This window comes from Scyliorhinus torazame, chromosome 10 (assembly GCF_047496885.1).
Source record: "Scyliorhinus torazame isolate Kashiwa2021f chromosome 10, sScyTor2.1, whole genome shotgun sequence".
Lineage (NCBI taxonomy): Eukaryota > Metazoa > Chordata > Chondrichthyes > Carcharhiniformes > Scyliorhinidae > Scyliorhinus > Scyliorhinus torazame.
The window spans coordinates 250,636,286-250,657,839 of NC_092716.1; the positions used below are offsets into that span (position 1 = coordinate 250,636,286).

At 47.5% G+C, this 21,554-nt stretch overlaps 2 protein-coding genes across 2 annotated transcripts in view; one reads left to right on the top strand and one right to left on the bottom strand.

Annotated features, from left to right (window-relative positions):
- Positions 1–21,554, bottom strand: part of ano3 (anoctamin 3) — a 661,351-nt gene that overhangs the window by 125,219 nt on the left and 514,578 nt on the right. The window contains exon 16 of the mRNA XM_072466663.1: positions 3,691–3,773. Coding sequence (XP_072322764.1) covers positions 3,691–3,773 — 83 coding nt within the window. The remainder of the gene's footprint in view (positions 1–3,690; positions 3,774–21,554) is intronic.
- The window catches only part of LOC140384713 (uncharacterized), a 29,225-nt gene continuing 22,935 nt past the window's right edge, over positions 15,265–21,554 (top strand). The window contains exon 1 of the mRNA XM_072466662.1: positions 15,265–15,407. The gene's annotated coding sequence lies outside the window, so the exon portion shown is untranslated. The remainder of the gene's footprint in view (positions 15,408–21,554) is intronic.

The following is a 21,554-nucleotide window of genomic DNA, read 5'->3' on the forward strand; positions in this document are numbered from 1 at the left end:
GTGTACAGAGGCACTCGCGATCACTGTGAGACCACTGGTGACTCCGGTGACACCACGATACTTCCACTCTCATTCGCTCGAACCTCTCCACAAGTCAATGCATTCCTGCATGTTCCGACTCCAGACGTGCAGCTTCAAGAAATCTCAGCTGACTCCAGTGAACCTGCTAAGACGGGGAGCATCAACAAACCAACACTGACTCAGTTAAAACAAACCAGACTCCAGATGGGGAGCAGCCAAACGCCGACTCTGATTCACGTAAGCCGGACTTTACTCCAGACAGGGAGTGCCGCAACCTCAGTGATGGCACGCTCAGGGTGACAGCAGATGCCACAACGACAGGCGATGGATCACTTAACAATTACACTGGGTCAGTAATAACAAGCAGCGGCTACAGTCCAAGAGGAATACATCAATATTCACCACAGCTATATCCACACATTTTTTTCCACACCAGCAGTGCAGCCAATGACAGCTCATGCTGGACAAACCCAGTATTCAGGCATGCAGCAGCAAGCAGTCTATGCAGCATATTCTCAAACAGGCCAGCACTACAGATTGCCCACTAATGGAATCAAGATCGAAGGAAGACTACCGCCAGCGCAATCCGCACTAAAGACTGGATGCCTTAGTTACAGCCCAGGATTTGCTGCACCCCAGCCTGGCCAGACGGCGTTTTCCTATCAGATGCAAGGTTCTAGTTTCACATCATCACTAGGTATTTATGAGAGCAGCAATTCTGTTTCCAATTCGACAAGCTTCAACGGTTCTCAGCAGGATCGCCCTTCCAGCACAGCATGTGGCCAGAACCAATAAGTACAGTCTTATCCAACTTCACCATATGGCACATCCATGACCTCGAATGATACTGTTGATGGTACCTCTTCAACATCAACACCTTATCAGCTCCAAGATGCCATCCAACAGCACCATCACAAACATCGAAAAAGAAAGGGACTCCAAATCAGACAGCGAAGTGATTTGACCACTTCTTGGTTCCTGTGGCACAGGGACGTTGATGGCGTTCATAACCAAGAGAGACATTTGACATGATGATTGATGTTTTTTGGACTCACACAAATGATTTGGACTTATTGTTTAATCACTGTTCCCATGACTTGTATATACCTTAACCTATCTACCTGTTTTTTGTTCAATTTTCTTGAAGTGTACAGAAAATATGTAACATATAAAAAGGGGGGGATGTGGTGATGTACATCAATGTAAATGCATGTAGGCTAGCTGGACACTAGAGGGAGCACCAAAGACATCACACACACACACTCAACCAATAGATCAGTTAGATAGGACACGACCAATGGACATTCACGATACACACAGAGGTGACACAACCACAGGAGGGCATTACACCAACCCATATATAAACGACACCACACACATGATCTGCCTCTTTCCAGTGGAGACAGTCAGTGAGTAGAGACAGAGGGTTGATTCAATATTACACCCACCACGTGGATTGCAGCAACTGGTTAGTCAGTCTGGGTAGCTATAGTAGGATTAGCAGTAGTGTTGAACCCGAGTAATAGAAGTGTAAATAGTTTAATAAACGTGTGGAAGTTATCTCCACGTCTGAACCTTCCTTTGTCAAGTGCACCACAAGGAAGCCGCTTCTGCTACACCTAGATCATAAAAATCAGGCCAGAGACAGGTATTCCATCACACTTCCAAATGGCACCTAGTAGATGGCGGACAGCCTTTGGGGCGTCTTGCCACAGAATTCCCAGCTCCTGACCTTTCCTTGCAGCCACAGTATTCATGTGGCTCATCCAGTTAAGTTTCTAGTCAATGGTGACTGCCAGGGTGTTCCTGGTGGACGACTGCTAATACCATGTAATCAATTATACATTGTTACCCACTTAACAGGCTGTTCATGACGATGTGACAGAAACAATGGGTTCCGTCTGCAGAATAGTGAGAACACCTGAGTAAAACTTGTGGTGGGACAATGCTGACGTAGTGTGAACAAACAAAAGCATGCAACTTTCTGGAGGAACATGGATAAAATTTACTGCCATTTACCAATCAAACATTTAAGATTTGAAATCGTTGGGATTATAATTGATCGCCCTGGACCTCACTTGCAATTGGTCACAGGCCTGAGCAACATCTTGCCAGCGCGCTGTGGATTGGGCTTCCAGAGATAGTTGGCTTGTTCCACAAGAACAGAATCGGTTCCACCAAGCGACGGTCATCATGTAGGTCCTTTGGGGGGGGGGGTCCGGGAGTTAGGGCGGAATAGGATTGGGAATGGGCTAAGTGGGGGCTGGCTTGGTGTTTGGTATTCCCGCAGAATTAAGCACGTTGAGCATTGTTGTTCTTCCCGGCTTCGCATTCGGTTGTGCATCTCAGAAAAATGACCTTTTTTGTGATGTAGGCAAGGGTCCCTTCAAGATCCGCTGGTTATAATACTAATTAGTGTCACAAGTAGGCTTACATTAACAATGCAATGAAGTTACTGTGAAAATCCCCGGCGCCACCTTCCGGCGCCTGTTCGAGTACACGGAGGGAGAATTCAGAATGTCCAATTCACCGAACAGCACGTGTTTCGGGACTTGTGGGAGGAAACCGGAGCGCCCGGAGGAAACCCACGCAGACACGGGGAGAACGTGCAGACTCCGCACAGACAGTGACCCAAGCCGTGAATTGAATCTGGGACCCTGGCGCTGTGAAGCAACAGTGCTAACCACTGTGCTACTGTGCCGCCCACAACATGTTTGTTCTGGCCATATAGCATGTTATCCTGCGAGCATCTGGCCTGCACCACCCATGCTCAAGGCAGCACGATTTAAACAGGTATGTGGCTCTTTATCCGCAAATACAAAGGGACCCCTACCTGCTTGGGGACTGTGCCTTCAATGCCTATACCAAGATGGCAGATGATCCATATCTAACATGGAATATAATTAGGTGCTCAGAATATTTTGGACAGGGTTTTTAAACGGCAGACACTGAAATAAACGGAACTGAAGATTACAATGATAAATTGGATATGGCAGGGTGTGTTTCTCGTTGTGTGCATAGTCAAAGAAAAAGGGTGTATCTCTGCTCCCAGGTTTTTAATGATAGCCGAGTGAAATATATTTTGATTAACACAGGAGGAAATATATTTCTCGGATGATTAAATAAACAATTGGACCTCATTTTTCTGTATTGCTGTAACGGGAGAAGGAATTAGATTGGCATTTATAAAGGGGAGAATGCAAACGATAGTTAGTCCATAGCTGTGCGGAGATTCACAATTTTTCGTAGTTTTACCAATGTTGGCGTGATTATATAATACTTTCCCTCAGGAGATTAAGTGGGATGATACAGACCGAATAGCAGCACGATGTTCAAATGCTGAACAGCTTGATAAACATCCCCGGCCAGATGGTGATGTATAAACCCAGACACAAATCCTTCTCTTGATAGCTCCTCTATTTCCAGCTTGCAGCATTATTCATGTCTGCCTCCTACCTACTCACCAACCCAGTGTTCCAAAAGTCCCGCTTTATGGTCATTTTCATAATAAAACAAATGGTCAATAAACAAACTCACGAATGGGGGTGGCAGCCCCAAGCGGGACACTGTGACCAAAATAAAACAGCAAATTGGCGAGTTACCCGTATCTGATTTCAAGCTGATGTTTTGCAGCCAGGATGTATTTGCACAAAATTTTTTCAAACTAACCTCTTCTTCTTCCCAGTCAATTAAGTCCCAGTCATAAGTGAGAACCGCTCGACGCCTTTTCCAGAACTCCAAAAAGACTGTCGCTGCAATAATACAAAAAACAAAACGGTACATCAGAAAGGCTTGCAGTGCGTGGAGATGATGTCACTGGACTAGCAATCCAGGCACCCTGGATGATGCTCTGAGGTACAGGGTCCAAAGCCAACATGCCAGTTGGTGGAATCAAAATTGATAGAATAAAGGTCCAGGGCAAGATCGGGCGGCCTCGTCGTGCCCGACTCGGTGACGCGATGAGGCCGCTAAATCTCGCAAGATTTGCAATGCTCGGAACGTCTCGCAAAATCTAATGAGATCTCGCCGACCTCGCGATCTGAATCTCGCCCAGTGAGAATAGCATACTTTAGCGAGCCATTAGTCTTATTTATATATGTCGCCGTCCGATTCTCTTGAGCCCTGGGAATGAATGGCCACGCCTACAAGGGCACCGGAGACCGCTTGGGGGTCTGGCTCTGGACAGGGTGGTACCCTGGAACTCCCGCTGGCACCCGGGCACCTTGACACTGCCTGCCTGGCACCCTCGCAGTGCCACCATGCCAGGCACTGGGCCCGTGGGGGGGTGCCTGCCCTTAAGAGGTGGAGTGAGAGGGGGCTCGAGAATCTCTAAAAGGTAGGTTGGGGCAGCGGGGGCGTTCGGAGGCGAGTCTGGTGTGGTGACCGAGAGGGGCGGGGGGTCGAGAAATCAGGGCGGCTTTTAAAAATTGTTCCCACATCTCTTCCTGCACTGACGAGGTAAGTGAGGCCTCAGCGGGGCTATTCCGACCCAGGCCAGAACAAAAACAGAGTCCCATTTGGTAGCAGGGTTGTTCTCGGTGCTGAAGGCACTGGGAAAGACTCCGCTATATGTACCCCAAACCGGACTCCGTTTTTAGCCCGTTAAATCATGCCTGTGGGTTTGAAATCTAGTTGCACTAATGGTGACCATTTTGTCGCAAATATCCATCTGGTTCACTAATATCGCTTGCGGCTCTGTCTGTGCGGAGTCTGCACGTTCTCCCAGTGTCTGCGTGAGTTTCGTCCGGGTGCTCCGGTTTCTTCCCACAAGTCCCGAAAGACGTGCTGTTTGGTGAATTGGATGTTCTGAATTCTCCCTCAGTGTACCCGAACAGGCGCCGGAGTGTGGCAACTGGGGAATTTTCACAGTAACCTCATTGCAGTGTTAATGTAAGCCTACTTGTGACAATAGTAAAAAATATTATTAATGAATATTTGAAACCACTTGGATATGTTGTCTCTATTATAAAAAAGGGTAAAAGTGGCACCTGAGCTACCCTTTGTTCACAAGTACAGTCACATCATAAGAAGCAGAACTTGAATCTGACCCAGATGGCAAAAAGCCCACAGTGAGGTCACACGGTGAGTCACAAGAAAGAGCTCTTTCTATCTGAACACAAAGCGTCCCCCGAAGAATATTCAACAAGATGTATCAGATGACTGTTTCCAAAGTACCTCTCGGCCACTTTTGAACTTTCCAAATTCGCAAGGTGCTTTGCTGGCCGTCTATATTTTCTTTAATAAACCGACTCCACATTACTGAGCCAACATAACATTTACAAAGAACTCCTCACATCCTCTGTGGAAAGGGGCCAGTATCAATGAGCGTTAAACGTAGCATGAAACCGAAGGAGAAAAACAAATAAAAGGCAGATTGTTGTGCTGTTTGGGAAGGTTGGGAGGTGGCATAATTATGCGAATCACTTTGAGCAGCTAAAGCTGTTGCCAGAGTGATGGCATTAGCTCTGCAGTGAATCAATGTGAGCATGACCTGATTTTTCCCAACAGTGCTACTTGTGAAGACTTTCAAATGAGGCACACATTTAAAATGCTGTGATAACTTGACAGATACACCCACAATGCTGCTTTGGATACAAAAGCCCACGTCCTCAGGGTGAGGCCATATTGCCTGGACCGACAACTTAAAATACCACACAAGTGGTTATCTTACTGATTGGCCACCAGCCAACCAATCAAAACGGTGGCACAGAGGCTAGCACTGTTGCCTCACAGCGGCAGGGACCTGAGTTCAATTCTACATCACAAACCATCTGTATACCCGGTCTTGCGCATAGGTGACTCCAGAATAACAGCAATGTGGGCCTCAATTTTACCCTCCTTCCCCCAGTGAGTTTTGAGGCAGGGAGAGGAGTGCAGCATTCGATTTCCATGGGAAGAATTCCCTCTGGGATCCAGCCCGGCCTGACCCGGATGCAATTTTATGATGCGGCGGACAGGGCCTTGGATGGGAAGCCTGCTCTTGCCCTTATAAATGCTCTTAACTGGCCACTAAGTGGTCACTTAAGGGCCTTTTCCCCACCCAGACTCAATTTTCATGCTGGAGGATGCCGGATTCTCAGGGTGGGAAACAGCAAAAAGTTAAGAACCTCTAGAGGTGTGCCTCAGGGGTCTGTGCAAGGACCACAACTTTTCACAATGTACATCAATGACCTGGAAGAAGGAACTGAAGGCACTGTTGCGAAGTTTGCAGATGATACAAAGATCTGTAGAGGGACAGGTAGTATTGAGGAAGCAGGCGGGCTGTAGAAGGACTTGGACAGGCTAGGAGAGTGGGCAAAGAAGTGGCAGATGGAATACAATGTGGAAAAGTGTGAGGTTATGCACTTTGGGGTTATGCACTTTGGGTTATGCACTAAATGGGGAAATCAGAAGCATAAAGGATCCTTGAGAATCCTTGTTCACCATTCTTTTAAGGTTAATATGCAGGTTCAGTCGGCAGTTAGGAAGGCAAATGCAATGTTGGCATTCATGTCAAGAGGGCTAGAATACAAGACCAGGACATACTTCTGAGACTGTTTAAGGCTCTGGGCAGACCCTGTTTGGAGTACCGTGAGCAGTTTTGGTCCCGTATCTAAGTAAGGATGTGCTGGCCTTGGAAAGGGTCCAGAGGAGGTTCACAAGAATGATCCCTGGAATGAGGAACTTGTCGTATGAGGAACGGTTGAGGACTCTGGGTCTGTACTTGTTGGAGCTTAGAAGAATGAGGGGGGACCTTATTGAAACATACAGGATGCTGCGAGGCCTGGATAGAGTGGACGTGGAGAGGATGTTTCCACTTGTAGGAAAAACTAGAACCAGAGGACACAATTTCAGACTAAAGGGACGATCCTTTAAAACAGAGATGAGGAGAAATTTCTTCAGCCAGAGGGTGGTGAATCTGTGGAACTCTTTGCTGCAAAAGGCTGTGGAGGTCAAATCACTGAGTGTCTTTAAGACAGAGATAGATAGGTTCTTGATTAACAAGGGGATCAGGGGTTATGGGGAGAAGGCAGGAGAATGGGGATGAGAAAAATATCAGCCATGATTATGGGGCAGACTTGATGGGCCGAGTGTCTTAATTCTGCTCCTATGTCTTACGGTCTTATGATCTTCGTTGGAAGAGGAGGTTTCCTCCCCTCATGGGTTGGATATATTCGGACCTCCCCCTGGGCCTATTCCCCTGGTTACCCTCCAGGACAGCTTCTTCCTCCCCTCCTCAGGACACCTGCAACTTACCCCAATAACGGCTCCTGACACTTAGTCCGAAGTGCAGCATGACAGTGCCTCTTTCAGCCACTGCAGCGCTGTGCCGGGAGACAACCTGATTGGCCGACAGCTCTGTAAGGCGGGATTTGCTTCCAAGCGTGGACGGAGCTCCCGCCCGCTGACAATTAGCCAATTGAGCATAAAATGGCAGCGGGCCTGTCAGTGTCAGCAGGGATTCATCCCCCTCTGACTATCCAGAAGGTGGGGGTCAAGAGCCAACATCAGAAAAATTCAGGCCGTGATTGACTCCGAACTGTCACCTGAAAAGGTCAGGCATGCTACTCATTTGCAACAAACTTTTCCAAAGACGTTGAATAAAAATAAAACAAGACAGAGCATCGACCCAAGAACTGAATATGGCCAGGGCACATTCAGTCCAGCCGACCTTGCAAAGTCCTTCTCAACAATACCTGCGGATTTGTGTCAAACTTGGGAAAGCTGTCCCACAGGCGAGCCAGACAACAGCCTGATGTAATCGCACTCACTGAATCAAACCTATCAGTCCAATGTTCCAGGAGGGCACAGAATGCAATCTGGGTGGGATAGCTTCAACGTCCATCTCCAAGAGTGGTTCAGTAGCACGACCACTGATCGAGTCCTGAAGGACATATTTGCCAGCCTGGTCTTGTGGCAGGTGGTGAGAGAGTCAATGAGATGATTAAACCTTGAGACCAGGGGTTCCCAATCTTTCTCTTTATGCGGACCATGGATCGTCATCAAACTTTTTACCGGATAACAATGTGCGCAAGCTGTTTTTAAAAAATAAATTTAGAGTATCCAATTAATTTTTTTTTCCAATTAAGGGGCAATTCAGTGTGGTCAATCCACCTAACCTGCACATCTTTGGGTTGTGGGGCAAAACCCACGCAGACACGGGGAGAAAGTGCAAATGCCACACGGACAGTGACCCAGAGCCAGGATTCGAACCCGGGTCCTCAGCGCCGTAGTACCAGTGCTAACCACTGTGCCACGTGCCGCCCTCGCAAGCTGTTTTACACTATATTTTTTACTCAGCCCACAGCTGACAGGAGGCAAACTTGGCCTTGGGGAAGCACCCATACGACGTGTGGTGCTAAGTTCACAGCGGTCAGTCAGCCAGTCAGCGGCAAGCGCAGCTGCATGGCTGCCTTGCAGGCTGCGGAAATGGTGGTCCATGCCCGTCCATCCCGGCCCTACGACCCATCTCCTGGCTGCCCTCCACTGCTCCTGCACTGTAGCGATGTTGGACACCTTTTGCACCCCCACTCTCTCCCTCAGCAGGCACGGCGCCCGTTTCCCGATTTTAAATACCACAAGCGAACCTCACCGTCGATAATTCCTCTTGGCGGAGGTGGAACATCGCGGGGCGGGACTTGGAATTTGCCGGGTCGGGCCCGTTAATGATTTGCCGATGGCATTTGCTGCACACTTTGCATGCCCATGCCGGGGCATTCACGCCACTGGCGAGGCCCCGGAGCATGGCGTTTCCTCGAGCACCCGGCACTGCCTCGATTTTCGGCTGACCCGCGATTCTCTGCCCGATCGTGTTTCCCGATTCCAGCTTCACTGGACGGAGAATCCCGCTCAAAGCAGGGGAAGGGAAATGAACAGGCCTGAGGAGGGATTCCAGGATCAGCTTACAGATCAGCTGCATTATGAGAAATCACAGATGAACGGCGTCTGCCCTTTTCCAAGGCCCCGTCCTCTCTGTGGTGATATACATGCCGATGGGCTATAACAGAGATGGATGGCGTGCGGCCTCCAACCAGCGGGTGGCGGTGCAGACACACCATGCAGTCTCCAGACCAAGGTCATGTGACCAGTGATTCCCATATAAGGGGAGACACATCTGGCCATCTGGAGAAGAAGATTGAGAGGGTAATCAGACATACAGGTGAATGGTCAGTGCTGGGTGCAGATTCCAGAGGAGTAATAGGCAGACTCCATGTTAGCGAGCTCTGTATCAGATTGCTATCTTACCACACGAGACACAATATAGAATATGGTTTGGACAAGTCAAAGTGTTTGGTGGATTCCTTCGTAAGGTATAAAAGACAAAACACAACACTCTCCCACCGACTGCTAAGAGGGGAGGGCAAGATAATTTTTCCAGTCACTCCCTTTAATTTCCCGGAAGAAAGTACTTGGCTGAGATATTCCAGCACAGCAGAGGTAGGTTTACGCATGTGAAAGTCATGGGTGTGACACTACAACACCCCAATACAACGTCACAGTTTGGAACAGCTGCTGCACTGAGAATGCACACTCAGGTGAGTTGCACGGGCAACGTAATTTAATACGTCATGACATGAATGGTATTCCGCCTTCTTCGCGAAGAACGTTTATTGTTTTCTTTATGTTTTGCTGATTTTGCTTCCGTTTATGGAGTGCATCTTTGCAAAAAATAACACTAATTACTTGCAGTTATTATTTTAAAAATGCACAGGACCCCAAATCTTAGGCATCATAGAATTTACAGTGCAGAAGGAGGCCATTCGGCCCATTGGGTCTGCACCAGCCCTTGGAAAGAGCACCCTACTTAAGACCAGGTCTCCACCCTATCCCTGTAACCCAGTTACCCCACCTAACCTTTTGGACACTCAGGGGCAATTTAGAATAGCCAATCCATCTAACCCGCACATCTTTGGACTGTGGGAGGAAACTAGAGCACCCAGAGGAAACCCACGCACACACGGGGAGAACGTGCAAACTCCGCACAGACAGTCACCCAAGGCTGGAACCTGGGTCCCTGGAGCTGCGAGGCAGCAGTGTTAACCATTGTGCCACGCCAAATGATTTACTTTACCTTTTTCATTTTGTCATATGAAATGTGTGCCGTCACAAATGCAACACCTTAACTAAACAAATTCATTGGCTTTCACTCCATTCACTTGAGTTTAAACTTAATGGGTTTGATATTCGCGTCCACATCCCAGCCCGACCATGTTGGGCTGAAGTGGGTCGGGATGGGAGATAATCTGAGTCTCCCTCCTAATTATCTGCCCACCCCCACCTACACCTTCCAGCTGCCTTCTGCCCCGTGACCAGTCTCACTGTCCATCATCAGAGCTGGCCTGACCGACATCTTGTAGTTCCCATTGCAATTTGCAATCCACAACTGAGATTGATCTTTTCTACCCCCACGACCACACCCTCTGTGCCACCCCCTCCGCCCTCTCCACCTCAAGCTATGATGCCCTTCTCCTGCAAGTGCCCAGGTGGCAAGGAGACTGAAATTCCATTGACACATGACGTCCACACTGTTGTGTCAGTGTATTAGGGCGCAGTAGGGTCACACCCAGGACTCTCTACATGCGTAAACTCAGCTTTGCTGTCCTGCCTACTCCCCTCTCCCGACTGTCGGTAATTGCTCCCGAATATAATCTCCTGGCGCTGGCCAGGCTAGCTGGCAATCTGGCTGGCTAGCAGGCCAGAAACAGGACGGAAAATATAACTATCCAATCCCGAGCAGCCCCCCCCCCTCCCCTGCCCCACTCAACAACCCTACTTCAGCTGTAACGGTGTTAAATCTATCCAGAACGTATGGAAACCCAACCTGGCACCAATACTTCCAGTGAGTCAACTACATTGCTGTGGGTCTAGAGTCACATGTAGGCCAGACCGGGTAAGGACGGCAGATTTCCTTCCCTAAAGGGCATTAGTGAACCAGATGGGTTTTTGCGACAATGGTTTCATGGTCATCATTTGCCTTTCAATTCCAGGTTTTTATTGAATTGAAATTTCACCATCTGCAGTGGCAGGGTTTGAACTTGGGTCGCCAGAGCATTACTCTAGGTTTCTGGTGTACAATCGACAATGGCTTTGTGGCTGTCATTAAACTTTTAATTCCAGAATTTCAATGAATTCATATTTCATCGCCTGCCATAGTGGGATTCGAACCTGGGTCCCCAGAGCAATATCCTGGGTCTCTAGATTACTACTCCAGTGATAATACCACTGCACCACCATCTCCCTTTCATAGTCCCATAATATCATGCGGACCCCACTGGCAGAGAAGATAAGGATGAATGATAATGCAATTCCAAAATCTTCCAAAAGAAAATCACAACCCCCCTACAAATCTCCACCTTACTCATGAACAAAGAACAAAGAACAAAGAACAAAGAAATGTACAGCACAGGAACAGGCCCTTCGGCCCTCCAAGCCCGTGCCGACCATACTGCCCGACTAAACTACAATCTTCTACACTTCCTGGGTCCGTATCCTTCTATTCCCATCCTATTCATATATTTGTCAAGATGCCCCTTAAATGTCCCTATCGTCCCTGCCTCCACTACCTCCTCCGGTAGTGAGTTCCAGGCACCCACTACCCTCTGCGTAAAAAACTTGCCTCGTACATCTACTCTAAACTTTGCCCCTCTCACCTTAAACCTATGCCCCCTAGTAATTGACCCCTCTACCCTGGGGAAAAGCCTCTGACTATCCACTCTGTCTATGCCCCTCATAATTTTGTATACCTCTATCAGGTCGCCCCTCAACCTCCTTCGTTCCAGTGAGAACAAACCGAGTTTATTCAATCGCTCCTCATAGCTTATGCCCTCCATACCAGGCAACATTCTGGTAAATCTCTTCTGCACCCTCTCTAAAGCCTCCACATCCTTCTGGTAGTGTGGCGACCAGAATTGAACACTATACTCCAAGTGTGGCCTAACTAAGGTTCTATACAGCTGCAACATGACTTGCCAATTCTTATACTCAATGCCCCGGCCAATGAAGGCAAGCATGCCGTATGCCTTCTTGACTACCTTCTCCACCTGTGTAGCCCCTTTCAGTGATCTGTGGACCTGTACTCCTAGATCTCTTTGACTTTCAATACTCTTGAGGGTTCTACCATTCACCGTATATTCCCTACCTGCATTAGCCCTTCCAAAATGCATTACCTCACATTTGTCCAGGTTAAACTCCATCTGCCATCTCTCCGCCCAAGTCTCCAGACAATCTAAATCCTGCTGTATCCTCAGACAGTCCTCATCGCTATCCGCAATTCCACCAACCTTTGTGTCGTCTGCAAACTTACTAATCAGACCAGTTACATTTTCCTCCAAATCATTTATATATACTACAAAGAGCAAAGGTCCCAGCACTGATCCCTGTGGAACACCACTGGTCACAGCCCTCCAATTAGAAAAGCATTTGGCCCTAATTCCTCCTCCATGCCCACAGGCCGTGCTATTTTAACCTGCCCTGGTTGGGGAATCTACAACATGGGGGCCTCAGTCCCAAAGTAAGGGATTGGCCATTTAGGACTGAGATGAGGAGAAATATTTTCACCCAAAGGGTGAATCTTTGGAATTCTCTACCACAGAGGACCGTTGGTGCCAACCAGTCAGTATCCCTTTCCCCCGATGGTATGAATTGCTGTGATTGTTTGAAATTTGGCATTTTGCATTTGTCCTGATGAGTGCAAAATGTGAAGTTTTGACAATATGTCTCTTTTCAGCAATATTCAAGTTCTGTACTACCAAGTAACTGTCTTTGTCACCTTGCACTGGACCCATTTACGAGTATAAACTGTTTCTCCACCATCCAACTTATCAAACTTATTCATAATTTTAAAATGTTCCATAAAGTTACTCTTCCTCGGCAGCAGAGAGGCACAGTGGTTAGCACTACTGCCTCACAGCACCAGGGACCCAGGTTCGATTCCGACCTCGGGTGACTGTGCGGAGTCTACACGTTCTCCCCCTTTCTGCGTGGGTTTCCTCCGGGAGCTCCGGTTTCCTCCCACACTCCAAAGATATGCAGGTTAAGTGGATTGGCCACGCTAAATTACCCCTAGGTGTCCAAAGGTGCGTTTGGGTTACGAGGTTACAGGAATGGGGTGGGGGAGCGGGCCTAGGTAAGGTGCTCTTTCAGAGTGTCGGTGCAGACTTGACGGGCTGAATGGCCTCCTGCACTGTAAGGCTTCTATGTTTCTTCATCTTTTGCACTCCACCCCACTCTCCAGCCCAAAACTGCAAATCATTCCTGATCACAACACCTTCTCAATTCTGGTAATATTATTCCACACTCGGCAGCCCAAAATGTGCTCGGTTTAAAATCCCCTGCCCGACAACTTCATTGAGATCTTCTTTTAAAAACATTTTGCCAAGTAAGGGGCAATTTAGCATGGCCAATTCCATCCACCCTGCATATCTTTGGGTTGTGGAGGTGAGATCCACGCAGTCGCGGGCAAACTCCACACGGACATTCATTAAGATCTTATGATCCAGACTGGTTAACTGCTCGTGCCCCCTGAATAGCAAAAGGAGCATAATTTGCATCAACATATTTACAACATGCAACAAGGGCAGCATGGTAGCATTGTGGTAGCACAATTGCTTCACAGCTCCAGGGTCCCAGGTTCGATTCCGGCTTGGGTCACTGTCTGTGCGGAATCTGCACATCCTCCCCGTGAATGCGTGGGTTTCCTCCGGGTGCTCCGGTTTCCTCCCACAGTCCAAAGATGTGCAGGTTAGGTGGATTGGCCATGATAAATTGCCCTTCGTGTACAAATTTGCCCTTCGTGTTGGGTGGGGTTACTGGGTTGTGGGGATAGGGTGGAGGTGTTGACCTTGGGTAGGGTGCTCTTTCCAAGAACCTGTGCAGACTTGATGGGCCGAATGGCCTCCTTCTGCACTGTAAATTCTATGATAAAAAACAAACTATGAAGTATTCACATCAGCCTATTAATAGACGAGACCTTTAAAAAAGTTAAGAGTTTGCGACCATATTAGTCACACTGTTGAAACCTGAAATAAAGTTGCACCATTTACTGCAACAAAGATTCCATAGCACATTTATTTCCAAGTAATGTTGTATTTCTACAGGAACAGACGTAAGTGAACAGATTCTGGGCAAGTGTAATGGTCATCGATCTTATTGCTGTTTGCGGAGCGATGCCATTCTATATTTGCCCCTCGATGAACAAACTAATTTATTGGCTGCAATTTGCTTTGTAAAATTGAAGAATCGGAAGCAATATACTCAACTGGTTTACATGTGTAGAGTAGAGGGTACAGGCATGTACCTGACTCCATTTGGGTCTTTGCCGATCTGTACATTTCTATACTAGCTTTGGGTCATGCGCTTTCGTAAATCACCTTGTGGGTGGAATTGTACTTTTAAAAAATTTGTTCATGGACGTGGGTGTCGCTGGCTGTGCCATAATTTATTGCCCATCCCTAATTGCCCTTAAGGCGGCAGTTAAGAGTCAACCACATTGCTGTGGGTCTGGAGTCACACGTAGGCCAGACCAGGTAAGGACATTAGTGAACCAGATGGGTTTTTATGTCAATCATAATGGTCATCATTAGACTTTGAATTCCAGAGTTTTACTAAATTCAAATGTCACCATCTGCAGTGGCGGGATTTGAATCTACATCCCCAGAGCGTTACTCTGGGTCTCTGGTTTACTAGTCCTGACAATACCACTGCGCCACTGTCTCAAGCCCACATTAACTCCACAAAGGGATTGTAAATGGTGGTGATAATGACTAAGGAGGATGCTGACAAAGGTGCACCTTAAGAGATCAGAATGTGTTAGTGGCAGAACTACTACAGCGATGTCCTGATATGTGATAGGTGCTTTGTTAATTCAACTTCTCTCTTTTGCCTCAACAGGAAACCCACTCCAACATAATCACGAGATCGTGAATGACTGCCGCTTTATCCTAAGGAGTTCGCACAAAATCATTCCTCCCCCCTGGAAAATCCACTGTTTCTACCGGCATTGCTGACAAAATGCTTGTCATCTCAAAGATTTGGTGAAGGTGCTGATTAAAATAAGCAAACAAAAGGTGCACGTCAGACAGATATTTCATTGCAAAATCTCTCGCACAGTAAGGGTGCACAGGACACACCCATCTAACCAGCGTAGAAGATATATTTATCCCCTGAGCACAGTAAATGAATACTTTCCAGGGGCTGAATATAGAAATGGCTAATCAGGTCTATCCGGTTCTGATACTTTGTACGAGGCACAAGACGAAACCACACCCACTCTTTTAATTCAGTCACCACATCCATTGCACGGCCACACAGTTTCACTCACCTGAGCGACACAGGGCACAGTCAGCTTGGGTGCACTAACAATTCCAAAACGTTTTGAGCACCATTTGAAACACAGCACATCAAGTCAAGTAAGTATTCTCGAGTTCTTATTTCTACTGTTGCATTGGGTTTGAAGAATAGTTTTATATTTGTTGAACGACGTGGAACAGTTCCCTGTTTACACCTGCTCAGCGAATCCTCTGTGCTGTATTGCAGCTGTTTCTCAGGTCGAAAGTGTACAGCAGTTGTTCAGGCAACACATTAACATCGCAGACGCAAAACAACACTGCAGGCCACATAATTAAATGTAATTCTTCCATCTCTGGTTGCAGAAGATGCTGTTGTTGCTGACAGGCCGATTTTCTTCTGACAAGTGTACCCTTTCCCCCACCTTTGAATATTTGCATTAGGATGTATATGGTAGTGGGCCGAGGGGTGCACTACACGTCTGTCTCTGAAGCTATTAATGACAGGAAGGATTGTGAGCGCAGAGACCTTCTCCAAGACCTCTGTCCTTGCTACACTTGGGACATCTCTCAAAGGGGTGCCAACGTGGTGGAATCACAAAACCGACAGCACAGAACTGGCCGTTGCTGGTGTTTATATACTCCATCCAAACCAAAATATCATTGAGCTTTGTTTTTCGTCCTCTTTACCCCTCAGCACCATTTTAAAGGGCCAACTGTTGAAACTTACTGGTGATATCAATCAGATTTAATCGGATGTGATTGACAAATTTCCACCATCTGTTCAGAACTTGTGGCATCGCAACCTCCTCATTTGCATTAAATTCTCTCTCACTCAGATCATTTTAGTGCGAGAAAATGTGACAATAGTGCTGCAGGATATACCTATTGAAGGGAAGTGCCAAACAACTTAACCTACCTTACATCTGATTAGGGAATGCCTTATGTAGATACTGTGGGGGAAAAGTGAAAGGCTTTGGAAAGAAGTTGGTTTTGAAGGGCAGCAAGGTAGCATTGTGGATAGCACAATTGCTTCACAGCTCCAGGGTCCCAGGTTCGATTCCGGCTTGGGTGACTGTCCGTGCGGAGTCTGCACCTTCTCCCCGTGTGTGCGTGGGTTTCCTCCGGGTGCTCCGGTTTCCTCCCACAGTCCAAAGATGTGCAGGTTAGGTGGATTGGCCATGATAAATTGCCCATAGTGTCCAAAATTGCCCTTAGTGTTGGGTGGGGTTACTGGGTTATGGGGATAGGGTGGAGGTGTTGACCTTGGGTAGGGTGCTCTTTCCAAGAGCCGGTGCAGACTCGATGGGCCGAATGGCCTCCTTCTGCACTGTAAATTCTATGATTCTATGACCTCGAAATGAATCTTGTACAAATTTGGTGCGACCGCTGATAAAGTCAGTTGTAAAATCCTACAGCACATAAGGAGTCCATTCGGCCTGTTAGACCAACTCTTTGAAAGCACAGAAAACTGCATCTGGAAAATGAAAACTTATGTGAGAATCGTGTTTTACATCTCGGTTGAAATTATACCTCAGACAGTAGTTACTGAGCTGTATCAGCACTGTGGGATGCGGAGTGACCTGGGTGACAGGGGGCAGTAATTGCTATTAAATCAGAATTGGAACTATATTTCCTCCAATGCAAAGTCCAAGTGGGAAGAAGTAATTGTTTGACTAACGTGCTTGAAAACTAAGTAAATGACTTTTGCATCAAGCAAAACCCATTTCAAACACGCCCATTCTGTTTGAATGGAGGTGACGGGCGGCACGATAGCACAGTGGTTAGCACTATTGCTTCAGAGCACCAGGGTCCCAGGTTCGATTCCAGACTTGGGTCACTGTCTGTGTGGAGTCTGCACGGTCTCCCCGTGTCTGCGTGGGCTTCCTCCCACAGTCCAAAGATGTGCAGGTTAGGTGGATTGGCCATGTTAAATTGCCCTTCGTGCTCAAAAAACAAAAGGTTAGGTGGGGTTACTGGGTGACGGGGAAGAATGGGCTTAGTGCTCTTTCCAAGGACCGGTGAAGGCTAGATGGGTTGAATGGCCTCCTTCTGCACTGTAAATTCTATGATATCAACGGTCCCTGATGCAGTAGTGGTGGTGTGTTACAGATCATTCAGCAACTTCAAGCTGTTGTGTCAACGTGTTCTTTTACATACATGATGGACGGGATTTTCCAGCTATTCGTGCTGGCAGGGTCTTCTGATTCCGGCGATGACGGCCCCCCCCTGGCGGCGGAGGGTACGGCCAATGGGAAATTCCGTTGAAGAGTGGCCGGACAGGAAGATCCTGCCACTAGCCAATGGTGGGATGCATCTGCCACCGCGAAGCATGCCGCAGGAGAGTGGGGGGTTGGAAAACGTAATCCGTTGTGGTCTGGAGCTATGGATAGAGATTGTAGAGGCTCCGATTATTTTTACATCGCAAGGCTGACAGGGAATCTCTCCGACCCTTACTGCCAGCCATTGGCGTGTGTCAGAAGGATTTTCAGGTTGGCAATCAAACTTCTTGGGGGAAGTATGATCACACCTTCCCTGACTATCAAGTCCCGGGGTGGGGAGTTCAAACCCAGAGCGTCTGGCTCAGAGGCAGCAACACTACCCACTGTGTCACAAGACCTTCAATTAGCATCGTAACTAGCTCCAACTTGCAGGTGGACGGGAATAAGGAAAGAGTCAGGAGAGGTGGCTGAGATAGTCTTAGAAGTAGGGTTTAAGGAGGCTGTCGAAGGTGGAAAAAGACTTTGCAAAGCTGAGGAATTTAGGGGGAAAATCCAAAATGCTGAGGGCTAGATGATTTAAGGCTGTGCTCTTAATTGTAGACCAGTCAGGGGAGGCTGAACACTGGAGTCAGAAATGAAGTACAGGTGATTGTGGAGGTGGGAATCAGGAGATTTTCGATAAGCATTAAAGAATTTGAATTTGATGTGCTAAGGGACAGAAAATCAATAGCTATTAGTAAGGAAATAAAGGTGTGAGTGGAGTGGGACTAAGATTATGACGTGAGCAATCAAACTCTGGATAATTTAGCACTTTATATTCAGCAGCGTTCAGGACCCTGGTACGAAGCATGACAGGAAATGATGAAGCATGGTTTCAGGGGGAAAGGAAGGAACAGTGAACACTTATATTGTGGAGGTGGAATTGATTGGTCTTGCTGATGGACTGGATATAAAGTTTCAAAGCTCAGTCCTGGATTGAACCAAATACCGAAGCTGCCACCACTGGAATTCAACCTCAGCAAGATGATGAAATCAGCAGTGGAGGTGTGAAGCCTCCGGCGGGAATTGGGTAACATGGCTTTGGCACTTGATGCTAAACCTCTCGTTCCTTTACAGTGTAACATCCAATATCGACATCGCTTCAGCAAACTTGTGGATTTGTAGATGGTAATAGTGAGGCATTATTCGTATACACATGGACACTAACATGTTATGATAATGATTGTATCGTACAATTGTTTCAACCACAGAAGGAAGTTATTTGACCCATCAAACCACTCTTCAAGATGAATCTATCGAGTCACATGTCCAAGCCCTTTTTCAGTCTCCCTCCATTTCTATCTCTTCATGTGCTTATCCAATCCCTTTTTGAAAGTCACAGTTGAATCTTCCTCCACCACGTTCCCAGGCAGCGCATTCCAGATCATACCTTCTAAGGGCGCAATACCATGTGCCTTATATCATTTTTGGTTCTTTTGGCAATCGCTTAAAATCTGTGTCCTTTGGCTCCCCATCCTTCTGCTAATGCCAACAGATTATCTCTGTCTACTCTGTCTCAATCCCTCACGACTCGGAACTTTTCCATCAAACTTCCTCCCAACCTCTTCTCCGGGAGGAACAGCTTCAGCTCCTCCACTCTACCCATGTAATTGAAGATCCTTATCCCTGGAGACATTCTCGGGAATCATCTCTTTAAAGTTGTTACATCTTTCGTAAAGTGCGGTGCCCACAATGGTTGAGGTGGAACAAGTGCTTAGCAGTACAATCATAGAATTTACAGTGCATAAAGAGGCTATTTAGCCAATCGTGCCTGCACCGGCCCTTGGAAAGAGCACCCTACTTAAGCCCATGCCTCCACCCTATCCCCATTGCACGGCAAACCCACCATTCGTTTTGGACACGAAGGGACAATTTATCATGGCCAATCCACTTAACCTGCACACCTTTGCACTTTGGGAGAAAACTGGAGCACCCGGAGGAAACCCACGCACACACGGGGAGAAAGCGCGAACACCACACAGACAGTCACCCGAGGCCGGAATTGAGCCTGGGTCCCTGGAGCTGTGAGGCAGCAGTGCTAACCACTATGCCACCGTGCCGCACTAATGTCCTTATGTTTTATGCTTCAGGGTCCTATGCACTTTTCAAACCGTCTTTGTCACCTGCCGCCTCCACTGATTAGTGTATATATATATATGTGTGTGTGTATAAGACCAGAGGCGCCTCTGTTTCTGCACTTCCTTTAGACCCATGCCCTTCAGTTTATTTTGCCTCTTGTTCTTCCTAACAAAATGTATCGGGTGGGATACGGGCCTTTCAATGGTCCATTAAATTCTCTGTCTCGCCCATGACAATTTCCACAGCGGGTAGGGCCGTAAGATTTACCCCATCATTTCTTTACATCTCGGCATTAATTGCACCTGCCACAGCTTACGTACAAGGAATAGCAGGGAGCCGAGTACGGGCCTTGGGGCATGTCAAAGAAAGATGTGCGGCCGCAAGCAAAGGAAAGGAAAGAAAAGAAAGGCAAGTTCCACTTTTATAGCATCGTCACTTTCAAGGTTTCACAAAGCCAACAAATTACTGAGGAGAAAAAAAGTTGTGAAAAATGTGCACACTGCGTTCATTATGAATGGGACCATGAGAGGTCGGTCATGCAGTCAGATTTCAAAGTTGCCTTATTGTAGAATGTCAAGTTCCACATTGTCAGGGGTAGGCCAACGAGGAAAAGAAGCGATCTCTTCAGTCACTTTGAGTGGATTCAGTTATGTAGGGTGATGTGAGGAAGGCAGATTGTCGGCATTCAAATGGCAGATGGTGAGAAGAGTGGACATGGATTTAGGTGGTGTCAACATTTTGCAGAAGTAGCGAAATGCAAAGGAGGTTGAGAAAGGAGGTTAGCACGGCTGCCTCACAGAGTCAGGGACCCAGGGTCAATTCTGACCTTGGGTGACTGTGTGGAGTCTGCACCTTCTCCCCGTGTCTCCGTGGGCTTCCTCCGGGTGTTCCGGTTCCCTCCCACAGTCCAAAGATGTGCAGGGCAGGTGGATTGACCACGCTAAATTGCCTCTTAGTGTCCAACGATTTGGGGTTATGGGATAAGATGGTGGATTAGGCCTGGGTAGGGTGCCCTTTCAGAGTGCCGGTGAAGAGGGCGGGCCGAATGGCCTCCTTCTGCACTTGAGGGACTCTATGGAGCGAGGAAGGGGTTGGAGATGACGTTGAGATCACCTGGAGGCCTCTTTAAAAACTGGGATGACGACTTTGAAACCGAGATGCAGAATATCCAAGTCAAGAGGGGAGTTAATATCAGTGACCACTCAAGAGCGGACTTGAGAGAATGTTTAAGGATAGCTTTGCAGGAAAGGAGCTGAATAAGGGAGCTGAAATATAAATTTCAACAGAGATCAGAGCTGAATCAGTGTCCTTGGGGAGGGTGACCAAACAGGTTCCATTTCAGAGGCAAATACATGAGTTCTTACATTTGATGTTAGAAGTTTGAGTCGGCACTGGGACATGCTGGGTTTCTCTTTGTCAGGGCCTGCTCTGGGGCAAGAGAGGGAAAGTTATCAATGTTGAAATTGGTGATGGATGACTAGACCAGCCAAGTACATGGGTGCTTGTTCATGTCACTTGGATGTGAGAAGAGAGGGAGGAAGTTGCAGGGATGATAGGCCATTAATTTTTTGTTTTAAGTGGGATCTCGAGCAAAGGAGCTGCTGACAGGGTTGGCAGTGCTGTGGTGGGCGGATGAATAGAGGAGAAAAGGCGTCTGAGAAGGCACCGGAAGGTGGGCTGGAAGGATACTTCTCCCGGGATGGCAGATCCTGGGTGGAAAAGTTGGAGATATGCAGCGAAATATAGATGATAAGGTCTTGAGGTATTGAGTAATGGAAACATTCAAAGGTGGAATGGAAACATTTTTAGCTATGAGGAGCGGTTTGTTCTCACTGGAACGAAGGAGGTTGAGGGGAGACCTGATAGTGGTCTACAAAATTATGAGGGGCATAGACAGAGTGGATAGTCAGAGGCTTTTCCCCAGGGTAGA